A 26,427-nucleotide genomic window follows, 5' to 3' on the forward strand; every position below is an offset into this window, starting at 1 on the left:
CATTGACCAGGACCTCCAGGTCCCTTTCCATGGTGCTGCTTTCCAATGTCTCAATTCCCAGTCTGTCTGTACATCCAGGGCTGTCCCATTCCAGGTGCAGAATCCAGCACTTTGCTTTGTTAAATTTCACACAGTCGGCAATGCCCATCTCTCTCCTTTGTCGAGGTCTAGGACTCCGTACAAAGTCCTCCTGCTGAGGGAACTTCCTGGGGACAGGTAGACTATCCATCGAGCATTAACAGGGGAAAGTCACAGCACAACCATAGAAGTCACTGCTGTGACTTGCAACAATAAAGGAAAAATTCTTTTTCAGGAGATAATTTTCAGACCCGAGAGTACAGACTTCTCAGTTGATGTGAACTTCTTTGTGTTGCTTTACCACTGAAGACAGCTTTACAGAAAGAAAACTTCACTGACCAAGACCTGAGAGCTACCAACAAAAGTAATTAATACACAGAATATAACATATACAGGGGCTTATACAATACCTCAGGGATGTCCATCATTCTCCTTAACTTTTGATCTCTCCAGTTCCAATCCAGAATCATATATTTTGTGGAGTTTAAGCACAGGGCATCTAAAAAGGCAACATAAATTTCACTACCAAGATAATATGACATGTGCTTATCAAAATAATTTTTGGCTTTTACATCTTTTGCTGCCTGTTTCCAAGGAAACTGATCTTTGAACACTTAAGTACTACATTTGCTGCTTGGAAAACTAAGGCACTGACACTGCAAACTCCCTTAGCCACATAATCTCATGCCTTTTTGGAAGATAAACACAAAAGCAGAACAACTACTGTTGCCAGATTTGTCAAGAGCTTAACATCCTGCCAGAAAGTAATTCCTCAGGCTTCCTCTTGATGAAACCACAGGAGCTGAATTTCCACAGCTGATGTCACTGGTAAGTTACAAGGACCCTAATGTGAAAATTGATGTTAACAGGAATAGACAGTGTTCATCAATTTACAGGACAGGGTGCTCTGTGAATATGAGTCAGGTCAGTGGTGCTGCTGAAGAATTCCTTTATCCTCCAAATAAGTGGTGTTGAAAAAAAGGTCCTTTCTGAACTTGCTTTTCAGCTGTTCTCCTATTTTTTCCCTGGTCTTCTACATGATGCTCACCATTTTTTCCCATTAGTTTTGATTCCTCTCCCTTCCCTAAGGGACCTGGCACTGCAACACTAAACTGTCAGAAAAGAACTAGAGCTTGGATAAAATGTAACACTTCCAGGGATGGGGCATCTACAGCTTCTCTGGGCAACCTATTCCAGTGCCTCACTAGTCTCACGGCAATGTGCTGATGTGCTGAGCACTAACATTTTATGTTGGTGGAAGCAACAAAATGATGTTACTCCTGCACTCTTTTGGAAGGAGTAGTAGAGTCCCAAACCACTGCCAGTCCCTGACCAAGAGACCACAGTCAGAGCAAGACAGTGTCTTGCATAAGAGGAATAGAAAGAATTGCCTTATTATCTTATTATTTTGTTGTTTCTTTTTCTTTGTGTACATACTGTCTACCGAGTAAGTAAAAATACTCAAAATTTGGGAAAATATTTATAGAGAAGAATTAATTTTACTACAGACAAATGAGATGTCAGATCAAATCAGCAAGCAGATCTTTCCTACACACCTCACAAAAGTTAACACTAAGCTCACAGTAACATATGATACAGTGACTTCTGCTACTATTTCCTTTTGATCCACTTGCAGTGTTTGGTTTCCTGGAGCTTTAAATCTCACATTATGGTTTTGCAATCACTTTCAAGTCAGCATAAATCAGTATTCCTGCCAAAAGAGGAAGTCCCCCACCTCTGCCTGCTCATTACCTGATTTTGTGTGCACACTGGTTTTGGTTTAATTGGGGTCATTTCACTGAGCTGCCAAAAAGACTCTTGGGCTTGTACAGGAAGCAGGAGGAGGGAATAAGCACTGACTGGCAGGTTAGAGGAAGCATTTATCTGTCTTTCTCTGTTAATACTGGCTTATGCCAGCCTAAAGTGATCATAAAACAAAGCACCAGAACCTTGACCTTGTTTTGACTGACATAGCACAAGCGAAGAAACAGAACCATACAGTTTAGTACCCAAATCCACATGTTCGTGTCAACCTAAGAAAAACAGTATAAGTTTCACTTTTCATGAGACAAAATATAAAATGCCTGGGGAGGAAACCCTCCTTGTTCTCCTACCTTGCTCCACTAGTGCCTTTACTCTCCCAGGAGTTCCAACCCCAATGTGGAACATGCCTTTCTCCAACATATTCATTTGTTCCTTTATCTAATTTGAAGAGAGAAAGAAAAATCAACAGTAAACCCATAACTGTTTTAAAATTTCTTTGCAAGGAATTGGAAATAAATTCAAGATCTCATTGTATTTCTTTCTAGAACACCATCAAGCAACAAATGATATTTGCCTTTCAAACTGTCAGACGATCATATCTGGAAGAAAGTTTAAGAAATATAACAAGCCAGCTGGGCATCACACTTCTTTAGAAGTTCAATCTTTTTTAACTTCAAAAATCTGCTATTGCACCAGCTATTTTTGGAGGTGAGAACAGCAAGATTCCTTCAGCATTTAAACAAATGCTCTGGAATACTAAAAAGCTTGAATTAACTCTGAAGTCCTTCAAGATGAAGATACTGGAAAAAGTTGAAATAAAGCAAATGACATTTGCGTGTTTGACAGCATTTATATCAAAGGCCAAGTGTCCATTCATTATTCCCAACACCCCCATAATTTGTGCTTTTTAACAGGTATGGATCCAGGCATTCAATTTTCAGAATCCTAATGTGGGTGGTGGACAGTTTGCTTCCACAGACTGTGTGTGTGAGCCTTCTGGCACTGAATGAGCACTTGATGGGAAGGTGGGACAGTGAAACTCAGCAGGTGCACAAGGATCTACATTTGGCACAGGGATGCACCAGAGCTACTGGAGATGGTGCTTAGTGAAATTCTTCACACTGAAGCAATGGGCTACTAAAGGAAGCACTACCTAAAGGAAGGAACTTCATATGAACACTTTATGAAAGGCACTACTGCCAAAGGATTTAAAAAGAAAATCATATCACACTCTTTAGCTGTTTACTTGCTCTATTAAAATTCCCTACCTTTATGTGCTTTGCAAACAACTTGATGACTCTGCAATCTCCTTTAAAAGCTGTCATTGACCTAATAATAAAAAAAAAAAAGAATGGTGAAATACAAGAAGCAGGGCTGGGCTTAAGACCACACATGAGGAAAGAAAATGCAACTGGCATTTCTCAATACATTTGAGACACACACAGTCCCCCAGTGAACTCTGGTTGTACTCTGAACACTGTGTACATTCTTGTTTGCCACTCATCAACAGAGAACAACAACTGGACAGACACAGTGGAAGATATCAGGGCAATATTGTTTAGATAGCTTGTCAGATAATATTTAACATTACAGCCTGTGCTTTCACAGCTACCTTAGTTCAAAAGTCGGTAATGACCAAATCCTAATTAAAAAATAATTCAGTTACTGAGATAAAGGCATTAATGAATATGAGTGTGTGTGCAGAAAAGGAAGGATCTGTGTATGGACAAATCTACATTTCACAGTCTTCCTGTAGGATGGCTGCTGGGAAAACCTAGGCTGGCACTGTCTTTACTGCAGACATTGTCCAAATTCCAATTAACCAAACAAATTTGTTAGAAACCTTGACTTGTTTTTCTGACACTCCATTTTGGCACACCATAACAACTCTATGTTATTGATGAATACTGTGTATTCATCAAACAGGAGACAACATAGTCAGTATTTGTGGAATGCCATTTAAGACAGTTTGTTCTACATGCTTCTTGCAGTGCAACAAATTTCTAATTTGCAAAGCTAAAGGTTTATCTACATCTAAACCACCTAAGTCTCAGGTGCTAGTCTCTGCATGCACGAGAAAGAAATGGCACTTATCTGCCTTACCTATGCTTATATCTGTGTCATGGAATCAAACTTCCCAAATCTCAATCCCATTTTGTACTGACAGATAAGTGGGATCAAGACATAGAAGACGATCATGAAATTTGTGAGGTATCCGTCAATTCATCAGATTCATCAAAACTTCTGGCATGAGAAGTGGGAGAATAGAGAAGGGGGAAAAACAGGGACAGGGCACACTGAAAATTGTCATCTCTGCCCAGCAGTTTTGCCAGCCTGAGCCAGCTGAGAACACTGACACAGACCTGGAGGCACTCAGGCCAGACACACCTTGCCATCTGAGGCCCTGAAATGCCATGTCCTCGCTGCTTTTGGTGTAATGCCTTGACTTCTAGTGGTGGATCATGATGCTTTATGGGCTTATTCTGTTCCCAAGCATAACGTTTCATGTTTCCACTAAATTGGTTACACTTTACTTTTGGTTTTTAACAAAAGTAACACTTCCCAGGCAACTGAAGTACTGAGCATTACTTGAGTCCAAAACCGAACACCACACTCCCAGAGTTTAAAGAAGGAAGGGATATTGCATCAGTTTGAGTCAGTGAATTTGCTGGCTAGCAGAGGACAGTGTCCCAGTTTTGCCTTTTTGCCTGTGGTTCCAAGACAAAACTCCTGACTGACTGCCAACCTCAACATAGCCTTTGCTGTTGACATACTTGATGAGTTCCAAGGAGCGAAGGGCAGAGCTGCAGAGAACCAGCATCACCACTGACTTCTTCTCCTTGTGGCTTCTCCGGAGCTTCGCCCACTTAGGACAGACTGCAATGGAAAAGCCCTTGTACCCACACAAAGTACTACATGCCACAGTTTTAAATTACTAGAGTACATGATGAATGGTAGCCAGCAGCAAGAACACACATGCTGACTCCTTTGAGGTCTGGAACTTTGGCATCACTTTTGTATTTAGTCATGGCTGAGAAACTGGAAAATGGAATGCCCAAAATAAATAAAATACAGAAATATCACATAAATGAAGAAACTAGATAAGTATTAACAATCATCAGTTTTTAAGGTGATGAGCCTATTGTCTTCATTTGCCACATATGGCAATTTGTATTAGAGAAAATCATCTGTAAAGAAACATTTACCAGATCAGAAGTTCTATATAAATATACAAGAGGAAAAAAAATTCACTTGGTTCATGTCAGCAGACAGCTGTAGGACTTTCGTTCTAAGATAATACATACACCTATTCATGAAGCCACAATAAATTACTGACAAATAATACGTAGCAATAATAAGAAAGCCTAGAACAGTTTTGATACCAAAAATAAAAGTGATTAACTATATAAGAGCCAGAAAAACAAGACCTGTCATTAAAATTTTTTTCAAAACGCTTTAAAGTAATTAATATTACATAATAAATGATATTTGGAGCTACATATAAAAATGCAGTAATATTGTCTTAATAATATTTTCCATACAACTTTCATCCAGACCAACATTTAAACTCACTTTCCTTCAGGTATGAAGAAAAACTGTGGGTAAGATCATTGGCTGGCAAAAAGCAGGAATCTGAAAACATAAAGGAAAAATTTTTTTTTGGTGTATTTTAACAGCAAAGCGAGAACATTTGTTTGCAGCAGAACCACGAGTTATGTTGATGAAATCCCACCTTCATAAATCCATCATCAATAAATTACCATTTCTGAAACAAAAATTAACAAAGAAGAAACTTTGTATGGGTTAAATCGATGAAGGTAACGTCTCTGAATTTCTTTTTTTTTCCCCCAGCCTGAAACCTTGAATACTGGGCTGCTGTACAGGTGTGATCACATGCTTTAAAGAAAGTTATCATATGTCTTTGCCACAATGAATCAAAGTCTCAGCCAAAAGCCTTACACCCCTAGACTGTTCCTCCAATGTACCTGTGATGAAATGTGTTTGTACATCCCCCAAATGATTCATACTCTGTAAATGCAAGAATCTACAAATAATTTACCTGTCAATAAGTTTGTTTACCTTCTGGTCTTTCATATTGTGGCAGCCCACCTAACTATATCAACCCTAACAGCAACACCTCCACTGCATTTTCAGTGCCTTTCTCTTCCTCCATTTCCTGCTGACCTCCTTTTCTCTGGTCACTGTGTTAACGGTGTCTTTTAAAAGCCCTCTGTGGCAGACATGCTAAACATTTAACTTCATATAATGGCAATGGAGATCCTAACAGATTCTTTGGAAGGTCCTTTCTCATGCCTACACAGAAAATCAAAGTTCTTAAGAAGGTGATTAAAAATCCATGGTCTGAAAACTTGCCACTGCTGTTAAGGGCTCTTTGCCTGATGGAACAATATGCTTCTGCAGAGCATTAACAATTCTTCTGTCCTTAAAGACTTACATATTTGTTACCATCTTGCATGAAGCACAGCCCCTCAGGGTGTCCATGGACGTTTGCTAATACATTTTCTAAACTAAGGAGGTTTCTTCAAAGACATTATTCATGTTCACATGGATGGTACACTGTGCTAATGCTGAGAGCATCAATCCAAGATCTTCATCAGAACAGACAATGTGACAAACTTACTTTGCAGCCAATGCCTGGCTGAAGTCCTGTCTTGCTAAAAACTTTTATTTTGCACTGATTCCTATTAAATCCTGAGACTGACATTTACTGGAACTTGAGCTTCAAAGGAAATGAATATGTACAACTGAAGCATCAGCAGCTGATTTACTTTAAAAATCATGTTTAAAAGATGCCCTGATGCTGGTGGGGATGGGCAGGGGCTGATCTTCTAAACACATGATCTTATTAATGACATGCAGTTCAAGAGGTCCTTTCTGAAGGACACAGCTTCAGTCACTGACTCCTCACCACCAGTGCAGCAACACTGCAGTATTTACAACAGTTTTAAATAGAACTTTCAGAAAGGGGGGAAGAAACACACAGCTCCAGACTGCAGCAAGAGGCCATGCTGACTTTCTGACCAACCCTGACCTTCTGCACTTTGCCAGTGAACAGGAACACACAACTCCAAAGTAGCTACTAGTTATTTACTCAGTGCTTTGATGTGAATGACTTGACAGCTGTACAAGTTCATAAACTCCTTGGCACTCTAAGCCTTCAGCTCCCAGCAAAAAAAATTAAGGAAAAAAAATATAGTCATCCAACACATATGGAAATGGGTCACTTCAGTAGTCCAAAGGGCTCTTTTAATAAGAAAGAAACTAAACCAATTTATTATTTTCTAAAAATCTTATATACCAAAAATACTTAACACAAGCTTTTCAAAGAAGTCTATAGGGGATTTATCCAGTTTTTCTTGATTCAGTAACAAAGCTGAGACTGTTCCACAGAAATAAAGCAGGATCCACCTAGAATCATGGGGATTAAGGAAGAGCACATTTACCTAGAGAGACAGGCTAATGCATTAATAAAGCAAAAGCACTGCTGGACTAGAAGGCTTCTGCATTGGGCACAGGTCACTGACAGTTCAAGAAGACCCAAAGGCGAGTGCAGGTTGGTTACCAGGCTGCTGCTCTTCATGAGCCCTACCAACAAATAATGGACAGTGTCTCTGTCTGCACAGGAGAGGCAGAGAAGTTCAGCGTTGCCATCATCTCCAATGCAACCTCCAACTGACAGAAGCTAAGCCTGCTCTGTCCTGCCTTTTGCCTCTTCTATCTGGCTTTTAACTGGAGGCAGGATACAGGGAACAAAAAGAGTCCCCATGGCTAAAATTTGGTCACTTCACACATGGACCAAAATTATCACCTCAATTCATGCCACTCCCTGGAAAACCACTGCATTCAAAATCTCAACCCCTATCAGAATGATGCCTTGTTATTTCTTTGGCTATTTCTGTCAGCCCCTTATTATGCATTGACTCAGATAATCCCAGGGTCAAAACACATCTCTCACAGCATCTTGGGAGCTACTATTAGGAATCACAAAATTATTACCAGAAAAGTGAGCTCCAGAAATTAATACTTTATAATAAAAAGAGATATTTAAACAATTTTTCATGTCCATTCCTCCAAGAAACCTCACATTTATTCCAAAGAAACTAACATTTCAACTTAAACAGCAAATTAATATACAGTAAAAAAGAAATATAAGAAAATATTTTCATTAAAAAGTACAACTCAATTATGTCCCAAAAATCTTTTTTCCTCTGTAGAAAAAGAAGTCAACAGTATCATGAAAAAAACATTATTTATATATTAAATACAGGATAAGTTACCTGACAGCTTTAATTCCTCTATTTCAATCACAGAACGGTTTTCACCAAAATGTTGAGTAAGCAGATTTTGTAGATCTGCAGGGACACCAGGTTTTGGAGGAGATTTTTGCAGAACATCAGAAATCTTCTTCTAAAAAACCCAAGTAAAATAGATTAATTTGGTATTTCTATATAGCTCTTTGGCTAGCTAACAACACTGTACATAAATGTTCCTCCATATCTTTATACAGTTATATCAGTTTATTTATGGCTTAATTGGGAAAACACCTTACAATGGGACAAGATTCCCTTTGTCTTTAGGGGGAATGCAGACTTCAGATGCAAGCTGAGATACTTGGACAAGATGGTCTGTGAGCTTGAACATTAAAAATCTTGTGCACTCATCTGAAATGCTGCTGTAACAAAAACATAACTGAAAACTGTTTTTTGAGTTTTGCTATTGCTACACTTTAGTACCAGATTGAAAATTCAGGCTTTTTTCCCCCTAATTTGTTTTAGTTTATTATTCTTAAGGCATAACAATAGGAATCAAGTGATAATATGTGATGTGGTTATATTTTCATTTAAACGGGGTAACTATCTGTCTATATTTGGAAGAGAAGATGGTTAGCTATATGCACAGAATACTGTGCCAGGATGATGAAAATTAGTTAAAACAACAGAACCACAGGTCAAGCAGCAGGAACTCACAGCTGCTTTGTTCTCCTACACTGTAAATTTAAAAAAACTACTAAATTTTAGAGACTGAACATGAGTTCACAATGTGTGTTTTGTACCTTAGGAATGTTACTAAGTAACAGGTCTGAATTCTCACTGAAGTGAAAGGATTGCTGTATTTTTTGCTATAATTAAATGGAATATGTGGTTAGAATAGCCCGAGGTTCCCACTGACTGATCTGCCAGCATCTAACAGCAAATTTGCAAGGATAGAGGCAGTCTGGAGAGAATGACAAGAATGTGATACCTCTCTAGTTCTTGCTGAGATGTGTTTAGATTTTGAAAGGACAGCTCAAGGTTTCTCAGCTGTGTAAGCTAAACTGAACTCATCATCAAGGGGACACATGGTAGCATAAGTCTAAAAGTGAAAAGGAGAAGAAGGGTGTGCTCAGGATGGAGCAAAAGGGTCTGTATTTCTGAGGCTAAGTAGGATTTCACAGAGATGAGGTGGGTCTGGAAGAATTTTTGGCCGCTTTGGAGGGAGGGTGGGTACCTTCAGTTTGGTAGGCTGAGGTTCAGGACAGCAAAGATCAATGAAAATTTTGAAGAGAAGTATGGCAGGAATTTTAATGTCAGGGACAGACCTTCTTCCATCTATTCTTTCCCTCGCTCCAGCTCAGCACCCACTCCCTCCTCTCTTCCATTCTCCATCATTTTGTCTGTCCCTCTTACCCAATACAGCCCTAATACTCCAATAACAGCAACATGGGGAGCAGAATGCTGAACAGGGAAGAGTCATCTGGGGGCTGCCAAAACAGCAAAGGCAAGGCAAGTACTGCCTCCCCCAGCCATTGCCACTTTGACGCTGCCTGTTTCACCCCTGCTAAAAGCCACCTGTGGGTTTGCAAGACCCCAGCTGAACCTTTGACATTGGGAGACATGGAGATGAAGTGTTTTTGCCTTCCTCTCAGTCTAGCTTTGGCCGGGTGCAAAGCCCTCTGCAGTCTCTGGAAGACTTTGTAGAGGACCTCTGGCTGCTCCGCAGGTTTCTGCAGTGCTTCAACATGCAGCATTCCTTCCCAAGATTCCCCTTCACTTACCACTGTTGCATTTTCCTGCCATGGAACAAGTGTCTTCCCAAAGCATGACCAGAGGCGGTGGGAGCACAGCCAGCCTCTCTGTGAGACCCACAACCAAACTCCACCATTGTTCTTCCCAACAACCCCAGGCGCTTTTCCCCAGCCCTGCCTCACAAGCTGCCTCTGAAATGACCTCCATTTGGGAACCTCTGATTTAGCAGACAGCAAGACAGAACTATCAGGCTCATTTTACTTGGTAATGCAGCGTAATTCACAGGACTGTTACGTCATTCATTGTGCCATTTGGTTCCTTCAGAAAAATTATTGCCCTCTGAAGGGGAGAAGCCTGATACAACGAGAAATTCTTTAAGAGCAGGAGCAAGGACACCTGAGCAAACTCTCTTCCTTAGAGGAGTGCTGTGGGGAAATGTTCCTCATGCAGGAAGTTTTATTATTTTTCTTCCAATTCATTCCAGATACTTAAAAAAAAAAGGGTTTTCCCCCCTTTTCCTTACTTTTGGAGACGGCACTTTGTTTGGAAGCCACAGATCAACATGATAAATGTTTCCTAATGGGATTTTTTGACAGGCTGTGTATGTCAGCTTAGTGGCCCACTGAAAGCAAAGGTGTAAGTAAGCAGCTGCTGTTTGCCTGAGAATGGGGTTTCTTGCTAGGTGGGTTTGCCAGCCTCTGCTATGGCATGCCTTCACTCTGGCTCCAGTGGAGTGAGTACTGCACTTACTCTGCCAGAGCCACATTGAAAGCAAAATCCTACTCTTCCCTCTTTCCATTCCCTGGATGATTAAGAGGGCTAACATAACATAAAAAGGCCACCCCTCAGCCTTGTGAGGGTGCCAGCTATTTACAGTCTGTCCCCCTACAGAAAGACAATTAACTTGCCTGGTGCCAGATAATCTCCATTTAGACTGCAGGGTGTGTTTGTTGTTGTGGGTGAGGATGGAGCACAGCCAAAGGGACAATACAGAGTATTTATTTATATACTTATGCAGAGAGGAGAAGAGTGAACAAGGACAGTCTTTGGCTCAAAAGATGTAACAGCAGCTGGAGCCTGACCACACTGTGGGAATGGGTCAGATTCTGCAGCAACTGAAGTTCCACCTTTCTTCCATACAGTCACCCTTTCCTGGGGGGCAACACTTGCAAATGGGGTGTAGACATACAAACCCTTGAGTGGAACACAGATATAATGCCACAGGTCAGTCTGGGAATAGGTATCTCAAGCAAGGTTTAAAAATTAGGAATTTCTCTTCTTCTCTAAAAGAGGCTGCAATATTATGACCATATTACTTCTCATCATCACGGGGTTGTCTCCATTCTGCATCTTGTAGCAGCACATAAACCCACTGCCCAGACCCCAAACACACTCTAGGACATTCATACCTTCTTCCTCCTCTTTGCCTTCACAGAGCTCTCTTGCTTTTCTTCGGGCTGACTTAAAAAACACTCTGTAGGCTGCAAAACACATTAAAAAAAAGAGGTAAGGAAAAAAAGTCACCAAAGGAAAGCAAAGGAGGTAAGAGGAGATACAGAAACGATAATGCTGGGCTAGGAAAAAACAATTAAAACTGAACTTCCTCACCCATAGAAGAAATCAAACCCTTATAGTTATATGTATATAAAGTAATTTTGGAATTGGGATTGCTGTTGCAACCAAGAGAGGGAATAAAAGAAGAGAAAATTCAAGCTTTCAGGGTGTAGTCATAATTCCATAAAATGGTGAAAAGCAGGTTTTGATACATTAAAAAAAATCAGGAGGAAAATATGAACAAAATCTACCACTAAATTTATATATTTAATCTCTGCTATTGTGAATGATAATTTTTCTAAACTTTGCCATTCATTTGTTCTAAAATAACTGGGTCTAAGGTGAGCATCCAGACAGTAAAAATAACATAGAACTGGGCAAAATTAACTAGAAACAATCATGCTCTGAAATTCCTTCTACATTTGTAATACAAAATTTAGGAAAACATGTTTCAAATTTGTCCTACCGCATTCTTGTTTTGACTTTTCATAGCAGGCAGGGTCAAATACACACAATACACACAAGAAAAATACTTGGTGCTATCATTAGCCCTCTTTTGTGCCTGAGTGAACTGGCTGAATTGGTCCATTTGTACCAGAGTCCCTGTTCACATAATCCAGGGCTGGGATTTGACCGTAACCACCTAAAATTGTCCAAAACAGAGGAAGCAAGGCACAGATTTCTTTTGTTTTGAATGTAGCAATTATCTTTTCTTTTGTCTTCTTAGGGCTTCTACCTAATGGAAGTGTACATTTATCTACATAGACAGGCTTTGGAACTTAATAAGTGACTTGATGAAGAGGAATGGGAAAACAGGCTGAGCTGCAGGAAAATGCTCCACACCACTATGAAGCATTTGGCTGCAAAACTCTGCTCTTGTGAGAAAATGTGGAGAAGACTCATCACATGGAGCATTAAAAAGCTCAGGAACAGCAAATCCAGCACTCCTCCCTGGGGAAAGCCTGAAAGAAAAGTAATAGCAGGAAAGGGAGCCTAGCTGAAAGCCAGAGATGCTGCTCCTTTGTTGCCTTGGGAAGGCAGCTTCAGTCAGGCCAAGAGGGACAAAGGAAAGCTAAGAGGATTTCAGAGCATCTGGGCCTTTCTGAGCCCTCCTTGCACTGCCCCACCTTAACAGGAGGACACTTCATGGCAACTGGTGCTAAATGACCCAACCCAGCACACTCCTGCCTTTCCAAGCTGTAAGACTCTGCCCAAGATTGCTTTCTCATCTGCCTCACGATCGTCGTGAAAAAAGACTGAGACCACCGCAAGAAAAAGGATCCTACATCCTGGTTTGGTGGGGGTTCGCCAAGTTCCTGGGACTGGAACTTGAGTTATTGTACCTCACGCTACACTGCTCCCAGTGAAAAGGATGAGGAGCATCTTGACCTTCCTTCGCCTGCTTTGCTCTGTAACAATGGCCTGGAGTTTTCCACCCCCAAGCCTGGCTGGACTCTCTTCTGGAATTACCCTTTGGTGGTCTACAACCATCGTGGCAGATGGACTGAGATGGGAGAAACCACTCCCTCTAAGACTGAGACATGAAATCCCTATGTGGACAAGACTCTTTTTTCTCCTCAAGGACTGAAACCTGTAATCTGGGGGGAGGAGGGCAGTGTGTGTGGGGAGAACAGCTAACCGAACTGATCATGTTTGCCTGCAGGCAGTGAACCAGGAAAACAATAGCTCTCCCCACTGTTGAGATCACAAGACTATTGTGTTCTTTCCCCCCTCCTTCCCAACTTTCAACATAAAAGGCCCCTCAAGTCAGCTAGCCTTTCGAAGATCTTCCCCAACGTAAAGGCGACTCCTCGACTGGACATCGACTGGACCTCGAAGAATTGCATCGCCTCTATGTTGGTAGATATACCTACTCTGTCTTTCCTTCCTTTCCTATAGGGTTCTTCTTTCTCTCTCTCTCTCTCTCTCTCTCTCTCTCTCCCCAATTCCCTCCAATGCATTTTGCTGTGATTGTTCAATAAAGTACATTGATTTTGTTGCTGCAAACCCCCTTGCTGTGTTGGTGTTTTGTACCCTGAGATCAGATAACGAACCATCACAATCTCGTCCGTGAGGGCGGATCGTGACACAAGCCCACTCTCACAGACTTATCAGAAGCATTTTGAGGTATAATTGTTCATATTATGCCTTCATTTCTCTTCTCCTTCCCACTCCCCTTGCTAAATTAGCTATTAAAACAGGTAACCACCATGCTCAACACAAATAAATGACCCTTTACTTTTTGTGCTGTGATGCAGCCCCAGCCACTGCCCTTGCCAAGGTGGTAGTATTGTATAGCAGTGGCTCTGAAATTGGTTGAGGATTGAAATGAAACTTAGAAATTACCAGAGAAGGTCTGGCTGGGGACTTGCTACAGCTGGCAAAGCACCCTACAGCTATGGCTGGAATGTAAGGCAGCCTGAATCAAAACCCATGAGAAGTTGTGATAGGGATTATATCTTGCCTCAACAACAGAAATCTGTCCCTGTGATTTTCTCAGCTATAAGCAAAGATTATCTTCACTAGAAATGAAGGGAATGACTGCAAGAGGAAACTCACTTTAATTAACAAAATTGTTCCAGAGTTAATGTAAGTTTTTTGGCTTTATTTTTGGTTTGTTGCTATTTTAAAAATCTCTGCCCTGACTGTGATTCAAGTGTTTTAAAAACATCACCATACGTTTCTTCATTCCTATCCCTACCATTAGCATTCCCAGACATTGAGACTGAAACAGAGCTACCCTCTGCTCTACTCTTACACATCCCAGCTGTCCATAGATACTTAAAGCCCATTAGCCAGGTGTTTTAATCATAAATTTTATGTTCAACATCATATTTTATGCAGAGAACAAGCCTTTGCATTGCTTCAGTCAAGGGCTACCTACAAGCTATCAAAAAGTCAGAGAAGGGCCAACCTGAAACTCTGTCCTGCAGTAGAGTGGTTCCCTATCCCAGTGGTGCTTGCAATGTCACTCATTCACTTTGGGCCCATTTCTCCCTTCTTACACATCATGAACTGCTTTACATAACTCTGCAAACACTCCCAACTCGTATCTGTATCAGAAAAGAATGAAATGTGCCACACAGTTGAAAATTTTTCTCTGAAAGAAAAAACTTCTCACTGCTAAGCCTTCATTCAAATATTTGAAAGTACCACCAAATGCCATGGCTTCTTTTTTGAAGGCAGTGTGTAACCCTTTCAACAGCCACAGAAACAGCAGGCAACACAAGCACACAGCAGGCTTGTAGTCAAAGCCTTGCTTCCTTAGAGAGAAGCATGTTAAGACTCAAAATTGCATCCTTTACACTGCATTTATATATTTAGGCATAGTATATTATGCCTAAATTATAAGCCCAGCAATAGTAAATCCATGTTATTCAGACATTAAAAATAGTGACATGAAAAGAGAAATTTTGTGGTGGTGAATGGCTGTAAACTTACACGTCTTTGATGATCTGCAGTCTAAAATATTTCAGCATCTGATCTATCCTGAACTTTTGACCCTTATCTAAGCATTAATTGCCTACCTACTCATGCAATAGCTCTTTGCATGCCACCCTTAAGAAAAGGTCATTTGCATGCTTTTCTTAATGCAAGACACAAAGCAGACAACCACTGTGTTTTTGACACTGCTCCCTCGTGCTCTGTGTTTTTATGCTATTTTTACATGGAAATTCTTAAAATGCAGAAAACAGGAAATTTCTGCTGAGACCAGTGATTTATGAAACTAAAATGTCATAAATTCCTTGTTTGTTAATCATACACAGAGCATAAAATATTTCCTGTATTATATTTTTAACATGCTTTTTTTCTTCACACATTGCCAAAGTGATGGGAAATTCAAACGTAAAGTGAAAACAGTCTTGCATGTGTGTGAAAGTTTACATTCCAGGTCAGCCACATACTCTGACTTTTGGAGTTTGTGACAAAGTAAACACATCACTGCGTCACTCAGACTGGAGAGAGATCACTCATTTCACTGTAAGCCCGAGCACAGCCTGCAGACTAGGAACATGGATGCTCATAACTCTGTTGGGTTGTCTCGTGACAGGCTTTGAGGTGCCAAGTCCATTGCAGAACAACTTCCAGCCTCTGAATAAGGCAACATGAGTAAAATGGGTTTTGTTATTTGCACCAGAACTACAAAACCACCAGCTTTCCATAAATAACTCTGATTTGGTATGTCTAAAAGACAGGTAATCCATCCATGACTTTGAGCTCCCATAAAGCATTTCCCTCTTGCAGTTTCACATCTAAACATCAAATTACCTGATTCCAACATGCAGGCTGATATTCTTTATATGATAGAAAGAGCAGCGGCAGGTGTTCACTACAGCTGAGCAGTGCCAGGCTACCTTGGTAAGTAGCTTGTGTTGGCTATCCTTTCTAAGGTTCCCATAAAAAGGGTCAAGCAACCCTTCCAAACAAAGTGTCTTAACCTGCTTCTAAATGCCTAAGTGAAAATGGTGATAAAAGCTGGCTCCATAAGAATTCTCACTCCTCAGCATCTGACCCCCTGATAGAGCTTGTACAAAGACAATACAGCTTTCTCATGTATTGCTTGGTTCTCTTTCCTAATCAAAACATTGATCTCATTCAGATATTTGGATCACTTCACCTTTGGTCTCTTTGGAAAGACATCCAAAAGCATAGTAATTGCTACCATGTTGTTTACAATTCTCTGTTACAAAAAAAGAACATCCCTGCAAATGGCTTTCACTTGGGCAGTTGCCTAGGCATTACAGAGTGAATTTACTATTGACCTCGGGGTCAAAATTGATATCCATAACCTCAAGGAGAGATAGCTTCCAATGTAATTTTAGCTCTCTGACAGCCACTCAGTCAATTCTCCTGGGTGGTATGAGGAAGGCAGAACAAATATACCTCCAAACAAGAAACTTCATAAAATCAGCCAACCTCTAGATGACTTTTTCCCTCAAATTGGAGTGATGCTGATGTTCCTTGGCATAGTCCATGTAATGCTGAACAACACAGTTCCTCTTGGCATTAAATGAAGGTTTTAGCAGTGCAAAGGTAAGAAAATATCAATCCATGAAGACCTGAATTCTTTTTCACTTGGACCCTGAACTGGGGACATGCTTGGGTAGATAATCTGTATAACAAGTAAATATAGATTTCCAGAGTTTGTGAGTGCAGGGAAAGGGAAAAAAATGCAGGGGAGAACACTCAGTAGCACCATCCAGGATTGTATCACTGGACAGTCACTTTGTAGGACAGGCCTGGCAATCTCAACTCACACAAAACAAGTGTGAAGTTATTGCTGAAATGTACTAGAATGTGATCACTTCCAAATAAGGCAACATAATTAAAAAAAACCCCAAAACAGATCAGAGAGAGTGAAGAAAACTGTCTCTTTACTGAAAAAAAGGACATTATGTCTCCCTATGCGTTATCACTGTTGTGCTAAACAACTATTTAATTTACAAACCTGCTTTCTTTTCTTTTTCACAGCAGGTTTGGAATCTGAATCTTGACATGTTGCTGTCCTGTTTTCACTTGCTTTTTCAATGGCTTCATCATCTGAAGACTCTAATAAAAAACAAAGAAGAGTTTTTGTTACTGTTTTTCACATCCATCTACCCATCTTTGCATTCAAAAACAGGCATAAAATCTCTAGCTGAAAGGTTGTCATTATAATACAATCTCATGATTGGCAATAAATACAGCTGTAACGAATACTAATATTAACATTAAAATACTAATACCAAATATTAGTAACAAATAAAAGTTTGCTGATACTTCTTTCAAAATAAAGTTATTTCCTCCTACTAAAACAAGTCTTGCAGATGAAGGAAAAAAGATCCAAGCAAACACATACAAAAATACATTAAATTCTCATTCCAAGCTCCCAAATGCCTTATTGACACACATTAAAGAGGAAAAATTACAAGACAGGTATAATGTTCTATTGTATAAAAAATGTGTACACTTCCTGCAAGTACATTTTAATTGTGTCTCTTACTTCAGCAATAATTAGACAAAGGCACCACTCCCAAAGTTTGAGCAGAATGTCCACAAGACTAAAACACACTTGTGTTTTAAAAGACAACTAATTAAATTCAGGTGTTTCTACTCATTCACTTCTTCATCTCTTTTATCTACAGAGAGACTTTGGGGAAAAAATAAATGCACAGCAACAGCTCCCTCCAACAATAGTGCTTTAGATGTATTCAAACACATACTTTTCTACTGGGGACTGAGTTACTTCCCTGATTATTGCCAGAAGTGTTTTCATCCACCAAACTGAATTAAGTCAGCTTCTGTAATTGGATTATATCTGCCCAACAGGTATTCAGTCATTATTGCAATCTCCTGTATTCCAAAGCTGTAAATTCACATCTTCAAGATTAAGTTATTTATTTTGAAAAGAGAGGAATAGAAGGATTTCTTAAGCATCACCTGAAGTATAGATGATATATCTATGCATCACTAGTTGTGAACAGAGTAAACTGATGGCCAGAGAATATGGGACAGAGAAAATCAGTTATAGCTGGTATTTACAAATTCCATGTTGAAATAGCTATCTACTGAAGAAAAGGTAAGTGAAAGGATACGTGAAAAATATACAAAAGATTTTAAGTTAAAGGTAAATAAAGGGATGAAAGAGGGGGGCGAAAGAATCTCTATTGATCCACAAATGTAGCATTATATATTATGTGGCAATAAGGCACATAATAAGTGGCTTTAAAAATCCTATTGTTACAGAATGGGTAACAAAATGGGTACATATTTATTCCTAGAAAGATACCATCTCATAATCTTCACTCCCTTGTTCCCACCTTGAAAAGCCTGTATAACAGTCAACACCCTAAAGTTGGGGTCTGACAGCTGTTAGGAGCTCAAGAAAGTTTAGGAAGTTGAAAGATAGTAAAGAAAATCAGCAAATGTTTTAGCAGGTCAGATGCCATTTGTCATGAAATCTTACTTGATATAGATTAGACTCTTGGCAAACCACAAGAGCTTGAGAAAGAGAGCAGCAACTGAGAAGAGAATTTGTTTTCTGTTCAGTAAGAGACTAAGAGACTACCAAGTGAAGAGGGTAGATAAATATGTTAATGAACTTAATTAAAACCAAATAAATGCCATGGAAGAAATGACAGCGCTTGTTTGTATCTCAATATAGGATGAAGTCATTCTGAAATCTTAAAATAGGAATTCACCAAGAAAAGCCCTCGCTTTCCAGCTCTAGAGCAAATGCAGGAATGTGTGCAGCAAGTGAACATTACAGATCAGCTGACCTGTCTGTTTCATTCTCCTTGCAGGCACAGCCTCAAATCAGAGCTGAATGGACTGTGGCCACATGAGTGCCAGAGCCCAAGCAGAAATGATGCGTCTAGTCCTGTACAGCCCAACACGTGGCACCAGGTGAAAAGTGCTACAAAGAAAGCTCAAAGTTTGTTGGACAATGCTTTTCCTTACATTACAGAGCAAATATCTTTCTCTTGAGGATGTCCAAGTGCTCCTGTACCATATGGCTGTCCCTGCACAGCAGCAGATCTTTCCTGCTTATTCCTCCCTGAAGTCACAGAGCACTTATGTCCCCCAGCCATTTTGGAATCTCAGATACAACACTTTGTTAGATGAAGCTGAAAAATCACATCATTCAGCATACTCCAGAAAGTTCAAAAGGTGTCTTGGTAATTCAGTCTTACCATTGGCCTTGTTGCCCTGTGGATCACCCTTTCTCTGGCAAATTTACTGTGCTGTATATTGGTAGAGCAGCTTCTGTATTTAAGGGACCCATCACTGACTTCTGTCTCATCTGCCCTGACTCCAGAGATATTAAAAGAGCGACCAACTTTAACACACACCAGCTCCACATCCCTGGGGCCTTGGACACACTGCATTGAAGCAGGCTGTGGAGAGATGATATAAATGAAGTACATCAAAGAAATCAGAACTGCCTCTTCATCCCTCTTGCTTACTGTGCTTGAGCCCCAAATACCCACTCCAAAATGAATTTGTGCATATTTCACTGAACTGAACTGCTGTGTGAGCTCTTTCCAATGTTTCACATTGAAAACAAATGAGAATTGCATCAAATAGATTCAGGGGAAACTGCCTGTGATCTGCAAGCATTCCTTCTGAAATCCCACTTGGCATACTCTGAAAGGCAAACAGGAGTTGTGTAAGTCTTAAATAACCTCTTCTCTTTCTCACAACTGAAAGACATGCTGCTAGCAATAGCAATCTAAAACTGGACAAATGGTTTCCATGATCTGAAATAGCCTGACAATGTACCACCTGTTCACTGCTCATTTAGTTTCGGACAGCACTTCGTGGTGCAATGTCCTCTGCTCTCAGCAAGAAGCGAGAGAAGAGGGCACAGACTCAGACTCAACAATCAGTTCAAATTTGAGCATGTTTCTGCAGTACCTGAGTGCCTTTATTTCATACAACTGGAGAACTTTCTATCTATTCCAGAAACAATCACCCATATCCCAGTCAGGACAGCAGCTCATCTCAAGCTGTAATTGTTTGTGACACCACGTAAGCTCCTGTGATGACAGGAGCATTTTGTTGCAGGCATCAAAGTACCACAGGCCAGACTCTGCCAACCATGCTCACATTAAACTGTGTACCTTTCTCTGCAAGTAGTTACCTTGATGTCAGTGGGGTTATTCGCAACATAAATCATAACTTGATGCAAATCTATGCAGAAGTTCAGAGATCATAAGCATGTCTGTAACAGACCATCACTGTTTGCCCTGTGTTGAGCTTCCCAGGAGACCTCTCTCTACCAGAACAGGAGAATTCACAAATCCTTCCTTAATAATAAGCTGGTGAAAATTCAGAACCTAACTGATTAATTCAAAGTTGACTTTCATCTGGCTTGAGGTGCAAAGGAGCAGGCAGGCAGGCGCTGACAGGACACGCTGCTTGCAGGGTGATGCTGTTGAGCACAGCAATTCTCTGCCTCTGCTTCCCTGAGACTTATGCCATTTACACAGCCACAAGGTTGTCCAAGGCATCAGAACAGTCACAAAATGCTCTCAATATAGAAAAATAAATGGGAATTCCACAACTCTCCATGTGTTTTGCTTTGGTATTATATCAGCAGCACGGAACATACTAACAGGCTTCCCAGTTATGAAGTATTTGTATTTGATCTTATTTTGAACCATGCAAAAATGGAAAAAGCCATTTCTGCTACACACACACACACACACACACACACACACACACACACAAAGACTTCTTCATTTATATCAATCACTGTTTAAAATCATCCAGTGCACTGGTTTCTAACTTCTTTCAAATTTAGTACCAACATATGCATGTAGTCTAAGTACATCAATATGTGTACTAATTATACACATGTAAACACTCGTATTAATACATACACATCTGCATGTTTATACACATTCACATAAAAAGTACAGAGATATTTAGATAATTTATCAGGTTCCCTTTAACAACCACCTTTATTAACTAATATATTCAAAATAAATGCATATTTTTTCATTATTTACTGTGGTATTTTTAAAGGCAAACAAGACCATAATGGTACAGGATGTAATGACATGTGCTTTGATGTGAATGCAATTTTTGTTCATACAAAATAGCTGGTACATACAAATGTGCATTTGTTAGGCTGATTCACTGTTACTGAGACTTCTGACCTTCACATGCTACTTTTCTACTCTGAAATTATTAACATAGGACTTATAATGACAATGACATAAATAATTAATTCCTATAAGAACCAAGGCTGACTGAAAAAGTAAAACTCTTCTTTTGGGCACTTTCAAATGCCCCAAAATAAACAAAAAGTTATAACTGAAAATAATCTTAAAATTCTTTGGGAAATGCAGCTTGTGGTTCAAGCCAGCCTACAACTGAAATAAAGATAAATGCAGCTCACAGAAATTATGCCAGCCATGGGAAGCCTGTTACAAGACAGGAATATGAAGAAAATAAAAGGAGCTTTTTGAGAGAGGAAGGAGGCAAGGCTCTTAAAACTCTTCATAATGTAGGAACAACCAATATGTAATTAAAAAGAAAACTTGGAATAGAAGTATTCTGTTTTCTGTTTTTTGCATACACACCCAAAGATAAGTGAGAGAATAATTTCCGTTCCGTTAGATATTTTTTTTGTTTTGGTTTGGTTTTTGTTGTTTTTTGGTTTTTTTTTGGTTTTTTTTTTTTTTTTTTTTTTTTTGTTCTGGAGCTAAGCAAGATCAGGCTTGGTCAGAGTCCAAAGGGACAGTGACAGAGGCCACCACAGGACAAGTTCAATTCTTACCAGTAAATTATTTTCTGTGACAAAATAATTTGAAGGGAACCTGTTTTACATGCCCACAAGGGAGAATCCCTCAACTTTTATTTGATGTATCTGCCTGCAATCAGACATATTCTGGGTCAGAAATCCCTGCTTTTTTCCCTTATGCTTTCTTCAGGGCTAAATATCAGTACTAAATTAGAATTACATGAGAACAAAGTTTGTACAAAATTTATTATGCCCCTCCCACCCCTTCACCCCTTTCTGATTTCCATCCTTCACTGCCTGTTCTAAAACTGTCTCATATCCGAAACCAGATTTTAAATAAAGCCTCTGTTCCCTAATTTTTCACAAGAAGTTCAGTACACTGTGGAAACAGGTTTTGTATGCTCTCTTTCTAGTTTCAGATATGTTACAGGAAATTATGTGCTTGTCATTATTCTGTAGGTGGGCATAGTTCAGTTTGGGTGTGCTATGATGGATTAATTTCAGGCTGATTTGTAGCTGGTATTTTTATTTACTGGTTGATTAAATTGTACTGATCTGTTTTCATTAATCTGGGGCAAAATATTTAGAGTGCTTCCACCTCTAAATTCAGTAGACTGAAACACATTTGATGCTAATTAAAATGCCAAGTGTGTTGGGCACATCTTGAGACTTTTATTAATTTCCATTTTTCTTTGGGAGGAAGGGAGAAGAGGGGCAGAGAAAAAAAATTCTGAGACTTCCTTATTATTCTCAATTTTGCTATTAAAAACTGGCCTCAATTTTCAGTGAATCAGATTAAGTAATCTCAAGGTCAACGCACTACTTGGTACTTTTCTCACTGCATCTCTCCTGCATGTCCCATCAGGTACACACGGTGCAAGGTCAATTAAATTTCTGTAAAATGTAACAGCTGTCAGCAAAATTGGCTCCCAAGTCCCTGTTCATCCTTCTCAGCTGAGGGGGCTCCTCTTGCCAGCAGAGTTGTGCTGACCACAGTAGCTGGGCTAAAAGTAGCAATGACAGTATTTTACAGCACACCCCTACGGTACCACTCCTGGAGGCAGCAGACAACACAGAGCTCAGGAGGGTCCTGCCTTGCTGCCCACCACTATCCAAACAACAGATGAGCTCTTTTAAATGCAGCAGGCCTGGCTGGTGGGTTGGTTAACTAAGAAAAAAGGATTAACATACTTCCCTGACAAAAGGGAAAGGTTCTGCATAGCAGTGGGAGAAGGAGGTACAGAATTCAGCATTTCACACAGTCCAAACTGTCTCCTGGACAAATCCCAAATTACTCAGCTGTGTGTCACCAGCACAGCTAACCCCAAAAGGAGGATCTCTTTCATGTCTACCAAGTCAATCCTCCCTAAATTCTCTCTCTGTAGGCAGTGTACAGCTTTGATTTTTCCTGTTGAGAAGGCTAATAATAGCCCAGATACCCTGGAGCCCATGGTGTAAAGCCAACTAGCCAAGCAATAGCCATGAAGCTCTCCTGGGGACTTCCAGACCACGGAATGGCAAAGAATGCATATTTTATTATTAATATGGTTCTTCAGACAAATTGCTGGCTATTTATCATGGCAATACTTTAGAAATTTCTAGTAAATGAGTTAAAAAATGTTAGACACAGAAAGCAATCTGTCCTTGGGAAGGTCACCACATAACCATTGCATTAAAAATAGATATGACAGTGTCAGCATCCTTTTCTTTTTTCAGATTGCTCTGGCTAAATTAGAAAGGGTCCCCTGGCAACTCAAGAAAAATAAGTAATTCTCCCCATCACAGGCATGCATCAAGTGCAGTGAGAGGCACAACTGAGAAATCTAGATGACACATTACAGAAAAAAATCCCTAAACAACTAAAGTCCTTACCTCCTAGACTAAGGATTAGCAAAATAATTTGAAGCAGTGGAGTAAGACAAGATCTAGTCTTGGAAATCAATACAAGAACATATACTCACAAGAAGTGAAAAAATAGTATTTAATTGTATCAAAAGACATAATATTACAGCTTAATGGAAAACTTAGGCAATTTTTGCAGTTTAGCTTTTGCAAAATGGGCACATGAATCAAATAAAGTGCCTTCATTCATAGGGCCTTAAATTATTTGGGTATTTTGACCATTTAGAACTAAAGAGGGAACACTGAATGCACTGGTAGCTGTTATTGTCACTAGGAAGCACAAAGCTGCACAGAAAGCTCTGTTGCAGGTTATTACCAGTTAGCAACCATTCCTCTGACTTTGTCAGCCTGCTGCAACAGAGGACAGAGCTGCCTTTCTGCTCAGGCTGAGACAACCTCCATAGGAATTACACATGGTGCCAGTGCTCCATCATTCCAAACCATGCACAGTCCCCCTAGTCTGGGCAGTTTTGTCTTCCAATCCCTACAAACTAAGGAGACCTTTCCCAAAACAGGTGAATTCCAGCACAGCAGTAAGTTTTGATGTCTGTAAGGATGCCTCAAACTGCAGACTTTACCTGCCAAGGTATTTGAAAAAAGGTTTCCAAGTGTGCTTGTGAGGCACACCTGAGTGGCAAACAGTGTGGGACTCAGCACAAACAGACACAGTCCTATCAGAGATTCAAACAAGCTTCAGCTTTGTCCCCACAGGTAACATTCAGATAACATAAACTTCACACTCCAGCCAGGCTAAGCCTGTGCCAAGCCACTCGGTAGGAATTCCCTGTAATAGCTCCTAAGGACTGGCAAAAGCTTGTACTACAAAGTCAAAGACAACATTCTCCTGGAAATGCAAACCCTTTCCTGGGGCAGTTTGAGAGGCATATCTAGCATGAACAACTATTTTTGCCCAATAAATCTTGTGACAGGATATTCAGTTTAGGTTACCCTTCTTTACCCTGATGGATAATTTAAATTAAAATCACTGCCCATTCAAGCAAAAAAGAATAGGTTTTAATAGAATAATATCAAGCTAATTTTCATTATACTCTGATATGATAAAAAAATGGTTTTTTTTACCAGGGACATAACTATCTGCAATGCAAAGGATTTCCCACAATACATTTCTAACAATTACATCTCCCCTTTTTTAAACACTTTTACTTTAATATTCAAAACAGGTACTTACAAACTAATTTCTGACATGACTTGCTGACTGGGAGTGAATTAAGAGACAAAATACAGGGCATATTAGAGAATAAGACCAGAGGAAATCCTGTGTTGTATATATGTAAGCACAGGAGAATAAATTTTATATGATCAAGACTAGGCCCAGCTTGTAGTATAGCTACAACCTTGCCCTCTTCATAATTTGACTTTTTTGTTGTTATATTTTGCCTGTAAGACAGAAAGATGGTAGAAAAGCCACAGAACATGACTGATCAGAGGTAAAAAGTAGTAGGCCACTCCCCTTATAATAAGAATTAACTTTTTCACCTGCTAGGTAAAGGTTGAATATCCCAGTTATGCCTTGGACAATGGAAAACAGCATCACCAAGGTGAGCAGAGAGAACTCAGTATTCATTTAGTCACTGGAGTTTTAAAACCCATGGTGAGAAAAGGATAAACATGAAGATTTGACATGACAGGAACATGACAGGTCCTTTTACTGTTTGCCATCCAATTTAATTTCTTCATTATAAGCTTGCCAAAAAAGAGCAACCAGAGACTTCAGCTCAGGGTATAAATCAGTTCTGTTCTTTGTACCCTTCACCAATGGTATCATGAGTGAAGGCTGAGATAACGTCCACAAATCACTTCAGTCTACTCTTTTTCTTTTGTTCTCTCAAAAACTATCCTTCATGCTGAAACTTCCAATAATCTCCTTATAACTCCAAATTTTAATTCAAAAGCGTATCTCATATTTTAATTCAAAAGTCATATTTCTAGAGAGATGGGGAAGTGGGAGACTGTTTTGTTTAATCCTGTGCAACAGTTTATGCTCATAAGACAACATTATCCAACTCTGAAAAGCAGAGGAACAGGACAAGCCAGGATGCAGTTGACCACACTGGAAATGCCATGAGCCTGGCTTGAAATAAGTCTCAACCCTAACATAGGCATCTGGGAGAGGAAACTGCCTGTACTCTGGAAAAGTCAGACCAGACTCATTCCACAGGAAATGCTACCAAAGAAAGCTGGGCAGTTAAAAACTGTCAACATACTGAAAACCCATTCAGAATCACAAGGAAAACACAAGAGCTTAGGAAAAGCTAGGCACAAACTAGGGCCAGACTCTATTGCATTTTCCTCTTCATGGTGCAGACAGAAAAATTAAAGTCATCCTAAAGAAAACTTGAATGTATACAGCTGTCAAACCAAGCACTTTTCCATCCATCTTGATGAACACATACAATCACTTTCAAAGCCTTTTCCCCTTCTTCCAGGAAGTTTGCATCACTGGGGTTGGTCATGCAACATTTAGAGCCCTGTACACATGAACAGCGCCACTCTATAAAAGCCTCCCCAAAGATTAACTCCCTGCCCAAAGCCAACCAGTGTATTATTTGTATGAGCAAGAAATCACTCCTTCTCCACAATATTCCTATGGGAGAAGTGCATGGCCCAGCTCCTGCTGGAGTATGACTATGCCTGTGCTTTAACATCCACCAAACACTGTGATTCCTTCTTTTTCTAAGACCCATCTATCATGTATGGAGGCTGCTGTTTGCTGCAGAGGGTGAAAAGCTGGTGAAAAACAGGGTGAAAAGAATACTGCTTTTGGAGAGAAATATATATTCACTCCTTTATCCTCATCACCCTCCTGGTCTGTGGTGAATTCAGTATTCTGGCACTAGAGAGAGGGGTAGA

General features: G+C 39.9%; 1 protein-coding gene across 8 annotated transcripts in view; it reads right to left on the reverse strand.

The window, feature by feature from the left end:
* The window catches only part of CMSS1 (cms1 ribosomal small subunit homolog), a 223,453-nt gene that overhangs the window by 4,587 nt on the left and 192,439 nt on the right, over positions 1–26,427 (reverse strand). For 7 of the 8 annotated variants that reach the window (XM_038133444.1, XM_038133428.1, XM_038133470.1 and 4 more), the window contains 8 exons: positions 16,873–16,973; positions 11,279–11,350; positions 8,142–8,271; positions 5,416–5,475; positions 4,617–4,719; positions 3,111–3,171; positions 2,193–2,280; positions 489–577 (listed from right to left, as the gene is read on the reverse strand). In XM_038133444.1, the coding sequence (XP_037989372.1) occupies positions 489–577; positions 2,193–2,280; positions 3,111–3,171; positions 4,617–4,719; positions 5,416–5,475; positions 8,142–8,271; positions 11,279–11,350; positions 16,873–16,973 (704 nt within the window). The remainder of the gene's footprint in view (positions 1–488; positions 578–2,192; positions 2,281–3,110; positions 3,172–4,616; positions 4,720–5,415; positions 5,476–8,141; positions 8,272–11,278; positions 11,351–16,872; positions 16,974–26,427) is intronic. The other variant, XM_038133454.1, reaches the window with a different exon arrangement.

This window comes from Motacilla alba, chromosome 1, assembly GCF_015832195.1.
Source record: "Motacilla alba alba isolate MOTALB_02 chromosome 1, Motacilla_alba_V1.0_pri, whole genome shotgun sequence".
NCBI lineage: Eukaryota > Metazoa > Chordata > Aves > Passeriformes > Motacillidae > Motacilla > Motacilla alba.